The 19,937-nt window shown below is 41.2% G+C and overlaps 1 protein-coding gene across 2 annotated transcripts in view; it reads left to right on the top strand.

Moving 5' to 3' along the window:
* Window positions 1–19,156, top strand: part of ILDR2 (immunoglobulin like domain containing receptor 2) — a 59,652-nt gene extending 40,496 nt beyond the window's left edge. For both annotated transcript variants that reach the window (XM_063305521.1, XM_063305523.1), the window contains 6 exons: window positions 4,314–4,460; window positions 6,552–6,728; window positions 7,368–7,481; window positions 12,379–12,589; window positions 14,848–15,502; window positions 17,990–19,156. In XM_063305521.1, the coding sequence (XP_063161591.1) occupies window positions 4,314–4,460; window positions 6,552–6,728; window positions 7,368–7,481; window positions 12,379–12,589; window positions 14,848–15,502; window positions 17,990–18,025 (1,340 nt within the window). In that variant the 3' untranslated portion in view covers window positions 18,026–19,156. The remainder of the gene's footprint in view (window positions 1–4,313; window positions 4,461–6,551; window positions 6,729–7,367; window positions 7,482–12,378; window positions 12,590–14,847; window positions 15,503–17,989) is intronic.
* Window positions 19,157–19,937: the final 781 nt, after the last annotated feature.

The following is a 19,937-nucleotide window of genomic DNA, read 5'->3' as shown; positions in this document are numbered from 1 at the left end:
GCAGGAGCCGTGAGTCCAGGAGGACACCCAAGTTATGCACCGGGTCTGTCTGGGGCAGTGCAACCCCATCCAGAACCAGAGATGTTAATGTCCTGGATACAGAAGAACCATTAACCCACAGCCACTCTGTCTTACCAGGGTTCAGTTGAAGCCTGTTGTTTCCCATCCAGACCTCCACAGCCCCCAGACACTCAGAGAGGGTGGTCACGGCATCACTTATTTCACCCGGGATGGAGATATACAATTGAGTATCATCAGCATACTGATGATACCTCATCCCATGGTGACGGATGATCTCACCCAGTGGTTTCATGTAGATGTTAAAAAGGAGAGGGGAGAGTACTGATCCCTGTGGCACCCCACAAAGAAGGGGCCGTGGGGCTGATCTCTCCTCCCCTATCAACACCGACTGGGATTGGCCCTGGAGGAAGGAAGTGAACCAGCGTAAGACTACGCCGCCCACCCCCAACTCCCTGAGCCGCCCCAAAAGGATACCATGGTCGATAGTATCGAAAGCCGCTGAGAGATCAAGGAGAGCGAGGGTGGATGCACTGCCTCCATCCCGCTCCCGCCAGAGATCATCCATAAGTGCGACCAATGCTGTTTCCGTCCCATAACCGGGCCTGAAACCTGACTGAAAGGGGTCTAGATAATCCGTTTCCTCCAGGACCCTTTGGAGCTGCAAAGCCATCACTTTCTCAACCACCTTCCCCAAAAAGGGGAGGTGGCAGACTGGACGAAGATTGTCCAGAACAGTAGGGTCCAGCGATGGCTTCTTGAGGAGGGGGTGTACCAACGCTTCTTTAAAGGCTGCCAGAAACACCCCCTCACTCAAGGATGTATTAACCATTGCATGGACCCAACCACGTGTGACCTCCCAGCCTGCTTTTACTAGCCAGGAGGGACATGGGTCTAGATGGCATGTGGTGGCATTTACTATCCGTAGGATCCTGTCCACTTCCTCAGGTCCAACAGGATCAAACTGCTCCCAGATAACTGGGTAAGCCTGTTCCCCTGGTATCTCTCCAGACCACGCCTCATGCCTGGAGTCCAACTTGGAGCGGATCCAAGCGATTTTGTCCTGCAGATGCTCAGCAAATTCCTCTGCACGGCCCTGTAGGTGGGTTGCTGAACCCACCTTCCCCAAAAGGGATCGAGTGATCTTAAACAGGGCGGTCAGGTGGCATTCTGCAGATGCAATATGAGCGGAGAAATATTGACATTTTGCCGCTTTTATCACCACAAGGTAGGCCTTAATAGCGGCTTTTACCTGTGTTCGGTCGAATTCAGTCTTCGTCTTCCTCCAGCGGCGCTCTAGGTGTCTCTTAATCCTCTTCAGCACCCTCAGCTCCTCCGTAAACCACGGGAAGTGCCGGGTTTGATGAGACAAGAGAGGCTGCACAGGCGCAATCCTGTCCAAGACCCCGGCCGCCTCCCTATTCCAGGCTGCAGCTAGGGCCTCCGCTGGACTGTGCAGCAGATCACTGGGTATAACCCCCAGCTTCCTCTGAAACGCTACCGGGTCCATCAGTCGCCGGGGGCAGACCAATCGAATGGTCCTACCTCCCTGCAGAGGGGGGTGGCATAAGAGAATCTCAGGGCCACCAGGGTATGGTCTGACTGTGACAATGGGGACAGATCTATCTCTCCCTTCAGATCACATTGCCACTGCTTTGACAAGAAAACCAAGTCTGGGGTATGACCACTTTCTCAAGTCGGGTCCCGAATAATCTGGGACAGGCCCATGGCTGCCATGGTAGCCATGAACTCCCGAGCTGCCTCTGAGGCACGCCCCAGGGATGCAGATTGAAGTCCCCCAGAACCATAAGCCTGGAGAACTCCACCGCCAGCCCTGAGACGGCCTCAAGCAGCTCAGGCAGGGAGGTTGCCACGCAGCAGGGAGGTTGGTACAGCAGCAACACTCCCAACTGTTCTTGGGAACCCAACTTGAAGAACGGTCTCACAACCAGCCACTTGTGGAGCAGGGCCCCTGAAGGCCACAAGAGACCCTCGGACAACAACAGCCACCCCTCCTCCCCTGCCCTGGGATCTCGGCTGGTGCCATACCGTAAACCCAGCTGGGCACATTTCCGAAAGGGGCACCCCCCCTTCCACGCCCAGCCAGGTTTTGGTAATACATGCCAGGTCTGCCCCCTCCTCAGTGATCAAGTCACATATGAGGGGGGCCTTGTTATTAACTGACCTGGCATTAAGAAGCAGCAGCCGGAAACCAGGGCCCCTATGGATCTGCTGACCAGGGCCTGGGTCTGAGCGCAGAGGGCCGGAACACGCCACCGGTAACAAACACCAAATTACTGTATCTTATAGTTTATTTGAGAGCCAGTCTGGTGTAGTGGTTAAGGCACTAGGCTAGAAAATGGGAGACCATGAGTTCTAGTCCTCATGGTCTAGTCCTGCCTTAGGCACAAAGCCGGCTAGGTGACTTGGGCCAGTCAATCTTTCTCATCACTAGGAAAAAGGCAAGGGCAAACCACTTCTGAAGAACCTTGCCACGAAAACTGCAGGGACTTTTCCAGGCAGTCTCTGAGAATCAGATAAAATTGAACAGATTTTTTTAAAATTGTTTGTTTGTTTATTCAATTTCTGTAGCTGCCCATCCCAAACAAGTGACTCTTGTTTCATTGTTTTTATTATGTTGTGTGCCACCTTGAGATCTGGAGCTGGCATACAGTAATAATAAATTATGATGGTTGAAATATAACCGTATTCTTTTTTCCCTGAGTTTCATATGGGTTATTCTGAAAGAATTCAGATAAACAAGCTGTCTTCCTATGACACCTCTGCGTGATTTTCTAAATTTGTTCAGATTAATTAGTATGATTCATGTTAATACAACTTGAGTTTTCTATGTTCTAATTAGTATTCATGTTAATTTTTAATTTAGTCTTTATACAGCAGAGTGTTAGCTTGATTCCCAAATTATAAGCTGGGATTGTTTCATATATTATCATGATCTTCAAAATATCCTAATAATATCATCCTGGATTCCAGTGATAGGATAACATCTGTTATATTTAGATTTCAGGAGAGGAGCTGCTTCCCCCCCCCCCCCATGGACTGATTGTACAGCATACAGATTTGTTGTCTGCTTTTAAATCCTCACTCAGTTCATGCATAGTTTGGTAATAAATATGTGCATTTGAAATAGTTGCATATTTTCCCCTTGTTTATTAAGTCCCATTTCACATGTGTGACTGTGCTGATATATTAGCATCATCCCTATGTTTCCATGGCATTATGGGGCTTCCATGGGCTTTCAAAGATCAACTCAGTTTCTCCTGTGGCTCCAAAGGGAATAGCTACTAAAACAGTTTGGCAGCATTTCTCCTGGACCTACTTGGAGGGTGGTTTCCCATTCACAGGAACTCCTGCTTCCTTCCAACTCCAGGGATTTCCCTCTCCTGCAGTCAGGATGACACATTGCCACCATCTTCTATCACCCCAGCTTCTCCAAGGGGCAAAGTTCCCTCTCCACTCAACACCTGTTGCTGCTTTTGTTGCTTCATCACAAGCTGGTGCTGTGATGAAAAAACAAGGAAGGAAAAAGGGGTAATTACCAGATGTTGTACAGCAAAAATGCTGCTTACAGTCAAAGGAAGGGGGAGCAAAGCTGGTGGAGCCCATCTCTGTTGATCCACTTCCTTGACACCTTTGTCATAGGGTCTTGCTTGCTTTTTCCAAAGTATCTTGGAGGTAAATGGTGGCATTATAACTGATGGGACTAAAATTGCTTGCTCAAAGAGTAAAAGTTCTTAGGTTATAGAGATGCCTTCGGGCACAAAATCACAATAGTTGAAAATGATTTTTATTGCTTAATATAGATCAAAATAATCTCATAACTTTACTTCAGCTATATTTTAGATGGAATTAGCCCCCCCCCCATTTTTATTTTGGCTGTTCATTCAGCTAACCGAAATTCAAGTTTTGACTGGCAGAATAAATACCCACTTAAAATTGGTAAAAAGAGGATTCTGAGCTTTTCATTTCATTATCAATACACCTGTGTGTCATTATACCGCCATTGTCCATGATTATAGAGAATGTATTTCTCCTTACTGGTCCTCTCAGCAAATACTATTTCTTCGGTCCTACATAGCTCTAGGGGTGAGATTCATGGGTTTAATTTAATTTAAACCAGTTCTATCAAATAAGCATCATGAGTTTAGCATTTGTTCTTAGCATGTGTATTTTATAATATGTTCATTATTTCTATTTCATTGATTAATACATTAATCAGTTACTGGTTGACACCTCCAACTTTTCATTGATGTATCTTTTTTTTTTGTTTACAGAGTGGATGTTTGTGGGCTTGGTGATCCTGGGGGCTTTCCTTTTCTTTCTCTTAGTTGGGATCTGCTGGTGCCAATGCTGTCCTTATAACTGCTGCTGTTACATTCGTTGCCCTTGCTGCCCAGATACCTGCTGCTGTCCACGGGCATGTGAGTGACTGTTTACGATGTGGGTCAAAGTATTAAAAAAATATTTCGTTCAGACGCACTATCTGTCTGGTTTATTTCTTTGTATAAAGAATATTTTTGTGCTGTTCATGGACCTGAAAGCTATAGTCATCAGGATACATACAGTATAAAACTCAGGCCAAAGCTAAATTAATTAAATTAATTGGCCTTTCAGAGAACTAAATTTCATATAGATGCTGTTACCCATGGGATGGCAACAAAATATTTCCAATCTAGGTGAAACTATATTCAACTAGTTTTATGTAACTACTCGATGTTGAATAAAGTTGGACTACTTGCTTTTATGAAGTTTGGAACACTGTTTCTCAACTTCAGCAACATTAAGATATAAGTCTAGACATCTTAAAGTTGCTGAGGTTGAGAAACACTGCTTTAGAACATGCTTTAAAAGGTATCTGTTGGTATAACTTCCTCTGGCCTTTTGTATAAACAAGTTACTGTTTTGATTTTTTTTTTTAATTTAACTTGGTGTATAGCTGATTATCTGATATTCTATACATGACTGGGGGAGCTGGGGGTGTTGACGACCTGGGGGAGCTGGGGGTGTTGACGACCAACAGGAAGCTCTGGCGTGGGCTGGTCCATGAAGTCACAAAGAGTCGGAAGCGACTAAACGAATAAACAACAACATAGCTGATTATCAAAGTCTTTTGACAGTTTACAATTTATCTGTACTGCGAGTGTAGGACAATGTAGCTAAATGTGATTTTTTTGCTAGTGCACCCAGATTTTGTCAGTCTTCTTATCAGCAATTCTACAAGCTTTCCCAAAAACTCAACTTGATGGGTTGAGAAATCTTTGGAATTAATATGGGGAATGACATGGACAGTTTGCAAGTTTCTCTAGTTTCAATCAGCAGATATGTTTGCAGCTAGCACAAAGCCACTATTGGGTGTGATCTTGTAATGTTAACTTTTAAAAGTGTTATTTTTTAAGCAGCTGTTTAATTTTTGATGATTTAAATATTTTTCATAACATTTCAGCTGCTTCAATCAATAGTAGTAGGTAGATGAGACTTAAATGCTTCTGCATCAAAACACACAAATTCAGTTAATTAAAAGAGGACTGGATGATTGCACAAGAGAAGATAGGTATGCCTCTAAATCCTCAGTGGCTGCATGTATAAAATCACACTCATCTTCCTGAATCAGGTGAGAAAGAACATTCATAGGACTACTTAGTGCATATTTCTGCTTTGTATTAATCCTACTTCGTTACTATCTCTGTTCAACAAGTTGTCCTTTTATGCTAATTTGAAGCTGTCAATAGTAGTAAAGGTGAGCTGCTATGAGATTAAGAGAGGAATCACTGAGTTGGAAAGAGCAATGAGACCACTGAGTTCAGCCCCCTGCTCAGCAAGTGAGTGGCTCTTCTTAGTCAGCTGCTGGCCAAATTCATTCAAATTCCATTTAGATCCTGGACTTGCATTTTCAATACTTTAATTTCAATTACTTACTTCTTTAATATAAACCTAGCAATATCCTCTAAATATTTTGCACAAATAACCAGCTCTAAAACCATGTTATGATTTTGCTGCAGAAGTAATATGTAAATCAAGTGTGTTCTAGGATACCTTCTAGTGCGATTGCTTCTTTAAAATGTTTTCACTATCATGTGAACATAAACACTTGATGTAAAATAGCCTTTGAAAAAGTTATTGGCTTATGTAAACTTCTATTATAATGCTTATCCCCTCATCTCCTCTCCCCGATGCCGCCTCTCCCTTCTCCAGTTTCCAGGATCAAGGAAAAGCAAGTCTTCTGGGTTGAGCTCAGCTGGTGATTTCATGGAAATATTCATGTAGTTTTCTTGGCAATTACAGTATACAGAAATAGTTTGCCATTGCCCTGTAGGTTTTCTGTTTCCACTTCCAGTGTAGCCTACAGTCCTGGGACTTCCTGATGGTCTCCCATTCAAATACTAACCAGGTCCAATCCTTCTTAGCTTTTCACATTCAGCCAAGTTTGGGTAAGCGTTGCCTGCTAGCTGGACCAGAAGAAGGACAACTGCGGACTGATATCTTTGAAGTATTACTTGTTACTCTTTTTTCAGTGTATGAAGCAGGAAAATCTGCAAAGGCTGGATATCCTCCAGCAGTCACATCAATCCCAGGACCATACTGTATCCCTACTGTTTTGGGTAGTGGAGTCCCATCTCATGCTGTCCTTATGGAAAAGTCACATCTACCTCCCTTGGCACCAAGTGAATCCGGTGCAGGAGGACAAAGTGGTAATCTTTCTTTCTCTTTCTCTTTTGTATCTGTTCTGAGTTACATTTGTGTGCCAGCCCATTGATTCACTACTATTTAGAAAAGCATTGTATTTCCTTGTCCCCCTTTGATATGTCAGCTGACTAATCAATAAAGTTATACTACTATTACCTTGTTGCCAGATGTCAAATGAAGAACTACGTTTTTATGGCTGTCTGCAAATGGGGGGGGGGGAGGTTTCAGATATCTGGTTGGGAGTGTTTTTTTTCCAAAGGAGCAGGACCATCATGAAGAAGATTTGAGTTCTAGGGTTAGTGAAGATAACATTCCCTTGATGCTGGGATTCCCAGCAAGCTCTTTCTCTCAGATCTTACTGAATGGGCAGACTAAACTCAGAGAAAGCTATAGTAAAGAGAGCCAAGTAGATGCTGAGCCAAGTAGGGCTTTAAAAGTGACAACCAGCCCTTTGAAGTGGACCTGGAAGCTCTCTCACCATCAGTAGCTAGTGAAGGTTTATTATTAAATAAAAAATATTTCTAAATACTTGAAAATTCCTAGGGAAGTTATACATCATAGGACAATGACCTCCTAATGGAATATTAGAAATTTGTTTCTAATAAGAAAGACTACATTGACTAATCATTTACTTCTCTCTGCAGTACACAAGGGTTACCGAATACAAACTGGCAAAGACAGAGATTCTATGAAGGTGCTATACTATGTTGAGAAAGAATTGGCTCAGTTTGACCCAGCCAGAAGGATGCGAGAGAGATGTGAGAAACAATTTTATCATTTCAAACAAATGCCAACCTTGCTTAAATTTAATATATTATGGAATTTTAACACCAACCTCCCCCTCCCATTCACACCACTGTATCTTATCCTTTAGGTAATGGTGGTTCCAGATGTTTGTAGCAATATACATTGTCTGAATAAAATGTGTCCTAATTGTCAAAATCCTGAGGGGAAATTTTCGGGATGCTTGATACATCAGCCAAACATGTAGTTTAAGTTACATTGGACCATAAAACCTGCCTAGTTTATACCTTCCAGTTGGAAGGAGGTTGGAATTTTCATGTGTCTTTTTCAATAGAGTATTTAAAAATATTCAGTTGAATGAGCCCCTGCGTGCAATATAAAAGAAGTCCTATTTCAATAAGAATAGTAATTGCCTACTTCCTCTATTGCTTAGCTAATGAATGTATGGCTTACTTTTTTAAAGTACTTTAAATATTGTTTATGTCACAAAATAATAATATATAATATAAGCCACTCTTCACCAATTTTCTGTAAACCAGATTTTTTTACAAGTGTTTAAAAAGTCCTTAGGAAGAAGATAGATTAGTTATATTACCATTTTCATCCAATGAGTTCCAGTGTGAGAAACTGAGTAATTCATTGGAGTGTTTTTTTTTCTAAAGAATGTATGGCAAATGCATGTCCACAAATTGCTCCCCACCGATACTATGTCTCATATCTATCTGTACATTGCAATCATTTCAAGTGAAAGAAAATAGTAGCCCAAGTCACTGACTCATCTGAGTCTCTCAGATTTGATGAATACAAGGGTTTTTTAAATGTACAAGAAGAAATAATTGCCGCTGTCTATTTTTAGCATACGCATTCAATAGACTCAGTCCATAAGACCCAGTGTGTCCTACCAGTCTCAGACATGCAGGCTGCCTCAATCAATTGATAGGCAGACTGAAGGAATGACTTTAATCACAGCTCTGAGAAAAAGTAGCAAATTACATGGTGTTCTACAACACTCATCACTGAACATGCTGCCATTTCCACCCACTAAGAATACTATAAAAAGGTTCCCTCCAGATTGGAATGCCTAGGATCCAAATGTCATTGCATGCAGTGGGATAAGCAATGGGGGTGATGGGTGGTGAAGATCAAGTCACTGTGAAAAGCTACATTTAGTGAATTCTATAGAGCTGATCTGTCTTCTACTCCAGAAAGAGTGTGATTGAGGTCCCACATTTCTGACACCATGGAAAGAATGCATGTGAAAATGTTTATGTTATAATGTGAATGTCACATTGGGTTTGTATGCTGTTCTATATGTAGACTTCACTACAAATGCACCACTTTCTTAGATGTAGTCTCTGTGGGATTTTTTTCTGAACTTTTTTCCTGTTGAGTTCTAGTCTGCAGTGATTATTGCAATAATTTTTAACATTTTCCTATCTTTAAAATTAGGCTTGCCAAACATTTATTTCTTTAAAATACTTATAGCCTACCCACTGTTCAGAGAATCTTGTGCCAGTTATAAGCCATAAAATCAAAATAAAGGAATAAAACTAAGTAAAATAAGCAATGCAATAATCATTTCTGCATTCTATACTAGCAGCAATTTTTGTGTCATCTTCAAGAATAGACCCACATAGAGCTCATTGCAGTAATTAAAATATATGTTACCAGGGCATGAGCTGTCCCTTACCAGGAAGGGTTGCAGCCGTCAGGCTTCAAGTGACAGAAGTAAATCTTATACCCAAAACTGTGTACCACCTACTTCAGAGGGAATATATAGTAACCTCACCCTGAATTTAAGATTTTTCCAATTCCAAGACTAATGAACCACCATCCACAGTGCTTTCATCTTGTTGGATTCAGCTTCGGTTTATTGACCCAATTCCAGGCAAAAGTCATCCATAAAAATCCTGCACTACTTAGAGCTGGACATCATCAGCATATGAGTGACACCTAACCCCAAATCTACTGATGACTGCACCAATGAATTAATATAGAGTAATAGAATGGATCCTTGTAAGATCCCAGAGCTTAGAGTCATGAGGCCTAGCAGAAGAACTCTACAGCCCCTCTCTGGAATCTTCTCTGGAGTAGGCACAGAACCATTGAAAAATCATGCTTCCTACTTCAGCTGCAGATAGCAGAATGCCAAGATTAAAGTCTAGGGGAGAATAGAAAGTTGCACTCCTCCTGCCTTTCCCCTAGAATGGGTCATCTAACAACCAAGGTAACGTCAGTGTCAAACCAGGCCTGAAAGCAGACAGGAATAGTTCTAGCTCATCCATATTCTCCAATAACCCATAAATAAATTGGCTGCCACCCTCTCAAGCATCTTGCCCAAGCAAGGATATCTGCAGTGGGGTAATAGTTCTCAAGTATCTCCTAGGTCTAAGATGTGTTCTTTAGAAGGGATTGAACTACCACATTTTCAAGAGCAGGGGAGACAATCTAAGGCATTTACCTCTTCCTGGACCAATACCATCAGTTTCCCTCTGGTAGATTTAATAGACAAGATAGAGAAAAATTAGATCTACAGGTGATAGGTCGAATATATTGGTATCCTCAGCTCTCAGAAACTGAAACTGGTCCCCCAAAACATGACTTGTTGGTGATCTACACATCTTCCCAGATTCTGCTACAACAGATGCAAACTACTTCCTCATCAAAACGCTTAGCAAATTCATCACAGTGGACAAGCCAAGGTTTCAGAAGCTGTCATTACTGAGCCTTTGTTTTTGAGTCTTTTAACTATCTGAAACAGTTCTACTGAACAGCACACAAGGATGCAATATAGGAGACTAAATTCTTTCACTGCCACCTCTAAGGCCACTTCAACCAATTTAGCCAGAGAGTTGCTGGAGAACTTTGTGGATAATATGCCAACAATACCACTCTCTGGTCCAATATCAAATACATGCCCGCAAAACTGGGTGTTTCCTTATTAGAATGATGAAATCTCTACAAAAACATCAGCATTCCCTCCTTGGCCCTCCCAACAAGGATGGTCCAAAATGAATTACCCAAATGGGTGGAGCTGGTAAGAATCAATTCTATCAACCCTGTCCACCCAAATCTTGATAATATATACCAAGTTGGCCCTCTCATCTGCACTGAAATCATGGATGGAAAGTGTTTTATTAAACTGACCTAGCTTTAAAAGCAGCACCAGACTAACAGAAGATAGACTGGCCCTGAACTCTTGATTTGAAAATGGAAGAGGGATCAGAAAATGGGACAGCTTCCAAACATTTAGCCTGGTCTTTTTTTCTTTATTTGACCAATTGTGCTCCCAGTGATATATCTTCTCTGCCTGAAATCTCTTCAATAGTGGCAACTCATTCTTCTATCTACCCATCCTGCAGCATACTGTATACCAACACTAACATCCCTAGACATATAGTTAGCAATAATACACTGCTATGATTAACAGCATGGCAACAAGAACAACAAAGCATACACACATACACAAACAGCAGACCTTGGCCTTTCAGCTGCCCAGTTTCCCTGAGGGGTTCCTAATGGGGCTATCCTATCTGCTCCTTTTGGAAGCAAGCATACGGGCATCCTCCTCATTGCCCCAAAGAAATGGATCCTTTATCACTCTGTCCTCAAATGGAAAAATGCTAAGTCAATTGCCTCAGGCCTTTCTAGCACTATCAGTAGCAAGGACTGAATGGCAGAACACTCCCCAGTGGGGCTCATGAGTAGAGTAAACTGGGCAGCATACTACAAACCAAAAGCCAGCAGGTGTGAATCCTTTTCCTTGCAAGAATGAGGTTCCGTGCTGCGAATGCTGGTAGATTCCCCAAATGAGAGATGGTTGATGATGACTACAATTCCAAGTTTCCCTTGGTCAGACTCCATTATGTGGTACTGTGGAATTTGTGTTATACATATTTTTTATAACAGAAGGGAGGACAGAAGAGATAGAAGGCAAAGCAGTCAATCTCCACTTGAATGTGGTGAGGCAAAGGGAACTGAGCTTTCAGCAGAGCACCTCCTGGCATCTAGCTTTGGAGCAGCTTCTGAAAGCTAGGCATATTATTAAACAAATAAATAAACAAATGTTTTGTGCCATGTCTCATTACTTGGAATATTTCTTAATTTGGCAAAGGTGAAGACTGTTCCCCATGGCAAACACTATTCTTTTTAGAGTTAGAGCAGTAAAGTTTGTGGTCACAGTACTAATACAATTATTTTGTCCTTAAAACTTATTTTATTTCTTTATCATATTTTTATCACCGCCCATCTCCCCCACACAGGGGACCCTGGGTGGTTACATGGGAGAGCTAACTTATCATAACACTGATAATAATAAACATAATAGCGGAACATAATTTTTTATGTATGTGTGTAATTCTTTGAAAAAGTTGGCTTTCCCCGCCATCTTGCTGGCATCTAGGTTTTTTGACAGAATTATTGGTGAGGCTTAAAACAAATAAGGTTGAGAACTACTGCTTGTAATGTCTACTGTACTGTGAGTAAAACAATGAAACTGGTTAGTCCAAATAGATAATATTTGCAGTGGTATGAACATCTCAAGAAATTATGTCAGCACTGCTTTTCTTAACTGAGCTACTGTGTTCTAATTACTGGATTTACTAAAATGGTCTCAGAAGACTTAGGCCAACAGAATACTGTAGGGATAAGTCTTACTGTAGGGATAAGTCTTTTATCCCTTACTGTAGGGATAAGTCTTTTATGTTTTCCATCATTCCCTCTCTCTTTCATAAGAAGATGAAATGCAGATATAATCAGTCCAGAAACACAGAATGTAGGATTTTTGTTCATAAAGATCTTGTATATGGTTTAATCTCTGTCCAATTGAACAAGAAGAATTCAATTTTATAATAAACAGAGAAGTTTTATCTTCTCTAAAAATTTCCCAATAACTGCATTCTTTCATTTCAGACAGTAACACCATCTCAGAGCTCAGTTCTTTACACGATGAGGGTGCCAACTTCCGTCAGTCTTACCGTCAGGTGTGCAGGAAAGCACTTCCTCCTTCAGGAGACATGGATGGTGATGCTGAGTACTGGACAGGAGTTGTCAGTGGAGGTGGTACATCCAGGCCACAAACACGTTCTGATTACAGGGAAGACAGGGGCAGCTTCAGAATGAGGTGAGTTCAATGGTGGAAAGTGGAAACCGAAGACTATTGCTTTTCAATATTTTTACTTTCCTTATTTATATAGGTGAATAGCAAGGAGGAGAGTAAGGGATTAGGAAGATCTGATATACTGTACTGGATATGATAACCGTAAGGAGGGCCAGTTTGGTGTAGTGGTTAAAGTGCTGGACTAGAAACTAGGAGACTGAATGTTGGTCCTCCCTTAGGCATGAAAGCTGGTTGGGTAACTTTGGGCCAGTCGCTCTCTCTCAGCCCAACAGCCTCATAGGGCTCTTGTTATGGGGAAGGAGAATTATGTACACCACCTTGAGTTGTACAAAATAACATTGGTTTATAAATACAATAATAAATAAGTAAGCTAAATTATTAGCAGTTTTCTTAAACAGATGAAGCATTATAAAGTGGTAGTGTCTTATATGATGAATGTATTCTGGGGACTTTGTCTTTTGGACCTTGTCAGACAGCATATGACATCTAACAGGTCCAATTCAAGGTGTTAGGTATCACGTTTAAAGCCCTACACGGCACGGGTCCAGGTTACATACGGGACTGTCGCACCCCCGCTACATCAGCCTGTCACACCTGATTGTGCAGAGAGGGCATGTTGCGGACCCCATCTGTAAGAGAATTCCATCTGGCGGGGTCCAGGAGGCAGGCTTTCTCTGCAACAGCTCCCGCTCTTTGGAATATCCTTCCCCCAGAAGTGAGGTTAGCCCCCTCCTCCTGGACTTCAGAAAACAGCTGAAGACCTGGTTTTGTCACCTTGCCTGGAATAGGGAGGGGAAGAGCCATTCTTGGGGCTGGTTGATTCCCTAGTTCTGCGGGGACCGGTTTTATTCCCTTATGGTTTGAATTAGATCTGCCATGGCTTGGACTTTATTGCATTTTATGCTGACTAATTATTGGTTGTATTTATTATTTTACTGAAATTTTAAATTGTTTTTATTGTGAACCACCCAGGGTCCCCCATGTGGGGGAGATGGGCGGTGATAAAAATTTGATAAATAAAATAAAAACATCCAGGCCCAATCTGTTCATATTGGTATGTCAACCATCTGGATAGTGAAGATTAGGCACTGTATCACATTCAACAAATCAGCTTTTGGGTTTCTTTAAAATAATACATATTTATAAGACTGTAATACACTCTATAACACGCTATAAAGAAGTAGTGTAGTATAGAACTTGTTCACTTCCTTCTGAATACTTAAAGTTCTTTGAATACTTGTGCCTAGTAGTAGTCACAATGTTTGAAGTGAGATATGATTGACACAAAATAAAGTGCAACTACTACTTTTCCATTCTTTTTTTCTTTACCCAACCACATTATCCTGCTGCCTTGTTTAGTTTTCAGTCAACTATTACTTCAGTGAGAGCCAGTTTGGGGCAGTGTTTAAGGCGCTAGGCTAGGAACTGGGAGACTGTGAGTTCTAGTCCCGCCTTAGGCAAAAAGCCAGCTGGGTGACCTTGGGCCAGTCTCTCTCAGCCCTAGGAAGGAGGCAATGGCAAACCACTTCTGAAAAACCTTGCCAAGAAAACTGCAGTGACTTGTCCAGGCAGTCTCCGAGAATCAGACACAATTGAACAGATTAAAAAAAAACCCTACTTCAATACCTTATTCAAATAAAGATTTATACTTGGCTTGGTAATTGTCATTCTCTGAGCCCACCCTACCTCACCTTAGAGGAAAGATAAGATATAAATGTAATAACACATTTAGGATACTATTCCCTTAGTAGATTGTTCCTATCTGACCAGTAAGATGCCAGCTGAGTCATTATTTGCACTGCGGTTGAAACATACATCTTGGAGCCATGTATGTGGATTACCCTTACTGTAACTCTATTGATTATAGCTCAATGGCACAACAGATGATTTGCCTGACAAAGGTTCCAGATTCAATACCTGGCACATGGAATTGAAAGGAGCATGTGGTAGGAAAGACCTCTATCTGAAACTTTGGAGAGTCACTTTTTCAGTTAGCAAAGGTAATAGAAAACTAGAGGGATAAAATGTTTTGACTTTGTTAAGGTACATACTTTCCTCTGTTCTAGAATTAGGGCAGTCTGTATTAAGAATCAATTTTCTACTGGTCACTTGGGTGCTGCCAGTAGGAATATAGGGCTCCTGTAATATTTCAAATGTTCATTTGGGAATTACTTACATTGGATGAACAGGCAAGTAGGTTACATAATTAATATAAAAAATTAAAACAAAAATTCAAAACATCTCTTTTATGTCTTATACAGCCAGCAGAGATCAAAGTCAGAAATGCTTTCAAGAAAGTGTTTTTCTTTGGGAGTGCCAGCTGTCTCCATGGATGAACTAGCAGCCTTTGCTGAATCTTACAGTCAGCAGGTCCATCGGTCTGAGGCGAGTCAGGAGCCACGGCACTTTGAGAGATCAGGATCACGTGGAGGGCCAGTACAGCATCTGGAGAATTCAGATGATTTTTATGGCAAACGCAGGGGAGGAAACCGTGAGCCAGTGACAGATGCGGACCGGGGTTGGAGATATAGCCCACCCAGGAGATGCACTCATGAAGAGAAACACTTGCCTAGGCTAGTGTGTCGGACACCTGGAGGGAGCCAGAAATATGATCACTCCTACCTTGCTAGTGCCCTCGAAAGGAAGTCACGAAGCTATGATGAGAGTGGTGAACCTAGTGAGACGCCTTCAAAGCTCAGTTCACAATCCAGCCAAAGGGGAGGAACTTACTATGCTTGGTCACCACCATCAACTTATAAATCAGAACAGCAGCAACCTCCACAGCAAGAGGAAGGAGAAGATACTCTGCCACCATACAGTGAGAGGGAGTTGAGCCGGGGTTCTTCATACAAAAACAGAGAACAATCTAACTTCAATTCATCAGAGAAGAAGAGAAAAAAAGAGCCCCCGAAAACAGTGAGGCTATGTCTGATACCCTTGCTCCAGGGCTGAAAAAGCAGAATGTTTGTTGCACTATGATAGGGTAGTTCAGAGATACTGTGTTCTCTGGATTTAATGTTAAAGTTGCAATTGGAAAAAAACTCACTATTTTTCCTTTATAGCAGGGAACATTGATTTTACAACCCAAAAATGCATTTTAAAAAAGTGGCCAGATGAAAAGGGTAGTGCAAAATTCAGTATCATAGGTTAAGGGAAAAATATGAGGGAGGCAAAATATGAATTCAGTAAATGGATTACAGTGTATATATCATGGATGGAAGGATAAGCCATGAATCCAGTAGGAATTGCCGTTCAGTTACAATGGTGGTAAAGAAGTAACTTTATGACCAATGCCCACATTTACGACCTTTACAGCGTCTTCCTCTCAGTCACGTGTTCGCCATTACAGTCAGTCAGTATGCATTGTCCTGTGCCTGACCTGTTTTTTTTCCCCACTGCTCACGGAGCAGAGAGATTACCTAAACAAGCTATCTCTTACTGAGCTGCTTTTCTCTGCAGCATGGCAGAGTGTCCCTAAAAAGTGCTAACCACAAGTTAACAAGCTTAGCTCCCTGACCTTAATTAGTTGATAGAACCCTGCAACTCACAGCTACTGCCTGAAATTGATAAGACCCAAATCAGTTTCACACTAAAGGCTTTTGTTTGCCTCCTAAGTGGCTCCTAGCTCACAGCTGGGAGCCTGCTAGGCAAACAGCTGGCACTAGTGTATTCCTGTGATGGTTGCCTTATTCCCAAAGAGACACAGACTCACTTAGTCAGGGCTAAGGATTTCCGGTTTATTAGGAATAGAATGCATACACGGAAAAAGACGGGAATGAGCACATGGCGTGCGAGGTAGCCGGTAAATACCCGCGATGCGGACCTGGTCCTTCCCCACCCCGCATTGTCCCAAAGTCCTGATCTGGAGTCTCGATGGGTGATCAGGGGGATTAGCGCTGATTACCTCTGTCCTCTTCCTGTGTCCTGGCGCAGGTGTGTCCCCTGGGGTAATGCAGAGATGTCAGGGAGATAGGATGATGGCTTCTCAGGTCAGGGCAAAGGTATGGCTCCTTTGTCCTTTATTTGTATTTGTCTTTTAGTGCTTAAAGGATTAGCCTTGATTCTTTCCTCCTTCCTTCCCTTCTCCGGAAAGGCATGTTCCCCGTTGTGATGCATGTATGCATTGCAACAGGGGACATGACAATTCCCTTTGATGTGTATTCCCCATTGTGTGCCTGGTTACTCTCTTGTAATCCTTTCTTCTCCAATGAATGTAATTCCAGACATCAATTCTCTTTTTGCTAATTATCCCAGCACTAGGGTGAGCATTCCAAAGGACAGGGGAGTGGGGAAAAGGGGCTGTTTAAGGGTTGGTATCCTTCTGATGCTGTAAAGCTGAAGTAATATTGTAAGTACAGTTGCAGTCGTGTGGTTTTCACTTAAGAACCAAGTTGCTGGTCCCAATTGCGATCGCTTAGTGAGGACTACTTATATTGAGTAAAAACTGCAGTTTGTGCGCATGAGAAAACACTCAAATGAAATGAATGAGGACAAACTGTCCACAAATGTGTTTTTTGAAGGCTCCTATGAACAAGTAAATAATTAGTCATTACTTATATGTCCACCTTTCTTTTCATGATTATACATAATAAATCATTAAACATAAATGAAAACAGTATCCATCTTGATTGCAATTAGCATATCCAAAGCTTCCAGGTTGATTAGAACTGATTTACAGAATGGCCCCTTGGCCTGAAAATAGATGCCAAATAGCCACTTTGTTCTGTTCCTTGCTGTCTCCCTGTCTCCCCCCAGAATAATTTAAGGATGGATATTTTTTTTCAGCTGTGGGGCATAGGCTTTTTTTTTTTTTTTAAGGAAGGCTGAATCCTTGATTTCACTGAATTCTCTATTCCTTGTGAAAAGAGGCACAGGGTTTTTTTGCCTCTTTCACACAGAGGAAAAAAAAAGAGGGAAAGGGAAATTGCCTTAACTAACAGAAGTAATCTGAGAGGTTTCCTTTTATTTTCTTCTTTCTTTTGTGTCATAAAGGCCACTGGCTCTTGATGTAGAGCCTTTACTTTTTGTGTGAAAGAATCATCAGCTGATCATGCAACATTTCATGGTGTCCTGAATAGCCAGGTGATCATTCTTTCAAAGGAGGAAGGGGAGAAAGTAGAGGCCCTTTGATGAAGTGAGTGTGTGCATGGGAGACTTTTAACTCTAAAACAGAGGAACACACTGAAAAAGTATAAAAGAGAAATCAAACAGTCTTTTTTTTTATTATTTTCAATTGGAGGTCTGCAGGAATGTGTATTGGGGATACAATAAGGCAGCAACTTTTGTCCCTTTTTATGTTTTTTTGGGGGAGGGCATAAAACATGGATGCTCTAAGCCCACCTTTGTTGAATTGATTGCTTTTATATTATATAATTTTTGCTTCTCTTTTCCTGTTTTTCTCAGAATGAATTCCCAACAAGGATGTCCCTTGTGGTTTGATGTTGTTGTAGAAGAGTTGTCTTAATCGACTGGAAAGACAGAAGCAGAGTCATGGTGGTTTAAAGGAATGAATACTTCATAGGGTATATTCATAGATTTGTATGTTTCACCTTGTGAACTGAGATCTTATGTCACAGCCAGTTCCAACAAGCTGTCTCATGAAGTCGATGGGCTAACCCGTTGGAAAGGAACTGCTCACTCCATGAACACAGAGGTTTCTGTTGGCAAATTTGTCCTCTGATATCTTTCTGCAAAGGTGCTGTCTTTGTAATTTTATCTTGAGCCTTCTCTGGAACACCTGCAGTATTAGAGAAGATGTTTCGATGTATAATAGAATTTTTGTCTTCTGATATGACAGACTTCCACTGGATCCTATGTTTTGCAGGAAATGTTGCCATAGGTTCAGGGAGTTTTCACCATTTCTCTGCTGTCTCACATACAGACAAAATTAAATACTTCATATAATACTTGGTGATTGTTGTAATTTAAGAAATAAGTTTTCAAGAAAATCTGGAAAATGAAAACTTTATCCTTTTGGAAATGTCCTGAAACAGAGATGTGGGGCATTGGACTATGAAGGACAAAATAGCAGTGTATGACATTTGGGAGTTTGTTTGTTTTTTTAGGGTCCTGTTCATTCAGTAATGGGAGATGCCAGTGAGATTAATGCTTTGTTTTGAAAGTGAAACTCAATATATTTTGCTGTAATGAAAATGTTCCATGTTATTTCACTATTGTCTGATATGATGTATCAGCATTGCCTTACAGATAAAGTATAGCCATAAAAGGCTTCAGCTGGGGTTGCTGAATGGTCCTATCATAAGTTGAACTCAAGCTCAGGTTCTGCTGACAATACTCTTTGGACAATTATCAGTGTTTTAGAAAACCAATCAGGAGGAAACAATAAAACTAGAAAGAGAAAATTGGGATGCAGAGAAAATACACACACACAAATACATACAGAGAAAAAGTGAAAACAAAGAATGTGTGTATGTAAATCTCTCTATTTTTTATACATATATAGCAGTATTACTTTGTGGTTGTTGTTACTGGCTGAGACTACTCTAAAAGCAATAGAAAAAAAATCCTAAAAAATAAAAAATGCTGGATAAACATCAGCATTAAGAACTATTTCAAGTTTTTCTTTTATCTTTTTGTAAAGCATTAATAGTCTAACAATCAGGCAGCAGTATTAGCAGCTTGAAGAACTGTTAAGTTTGGTTTCTTTTTGTGATGTTGTAAGCATCAAGAAATTTAAACTTAAAAAACCCTTAACACTCTCCCCTCATGCATAGTTTTCATATGGAATGACATTTTCTACATACAAATTAAAAATAAAAGGTTTTGAAAGGTTAAAAAATAAAATGTCTAAGATCTCACAAGATCTCATGTGAAGGCCCAGAAATCTTGAGACATTGCCTATCGTGGGGGCCTTGGTGCTCTCTGAGCCTTGTTGTTTTGTTGTAGACGTTTTGTTGCCAGGCTAGGCAACATCTTCAGTGTGAACAGGGAGTGGGTCTTGCTCTCAGTTTATATACTGTCCAGCTTGTGTTGGTGGAGGTGTTGTTCTCTCCTTGGGAGTTCCTTGATTGGGCTGTTGTTTGCTGCTATGTTGATTGACTGAGGTAATAGTTCCTTGATTAAGATGTATTGTGATGTTTGATTGTTCATCTGGTGTTAATCCTAGTGTTAATCTTTTCATATCTGGGTGTTCTGGTCTTTTGGCTTTTCTATTGTCTCTTTTGAATGGTATGTAAATGTTGTTTGTGTCTGTTGTATCATCAACATGTGTCTGTTGATGGCTGAAAACAACAAGGCATCCACAAACACTAACTAGCAGTCAGAAGACATGATGAAAACTCCTTAATCTCACAACACATGGACAGTTTCAACCATACTTTCAACTGGGAAA

The sequence above is a fragment of the Candoia aspera genome, chromosome 5, assembly GCF_035149785.1.
Source record: "Candoia aspera isolate rCanAsp1 chromosome 5, rCanAsp1.hap2, whole genome shotgun sequence".
Lineage (NCBI taxonomy): Eukaryota > Metazoa > Chordata > Lepidosauria > Squamata > Boidae > Candoia > Candoia aspera.
Note: the sequence above shows the minus strand (reverse complement) of the source record. Positions and strands in the feature narration are given on the sequence as shown.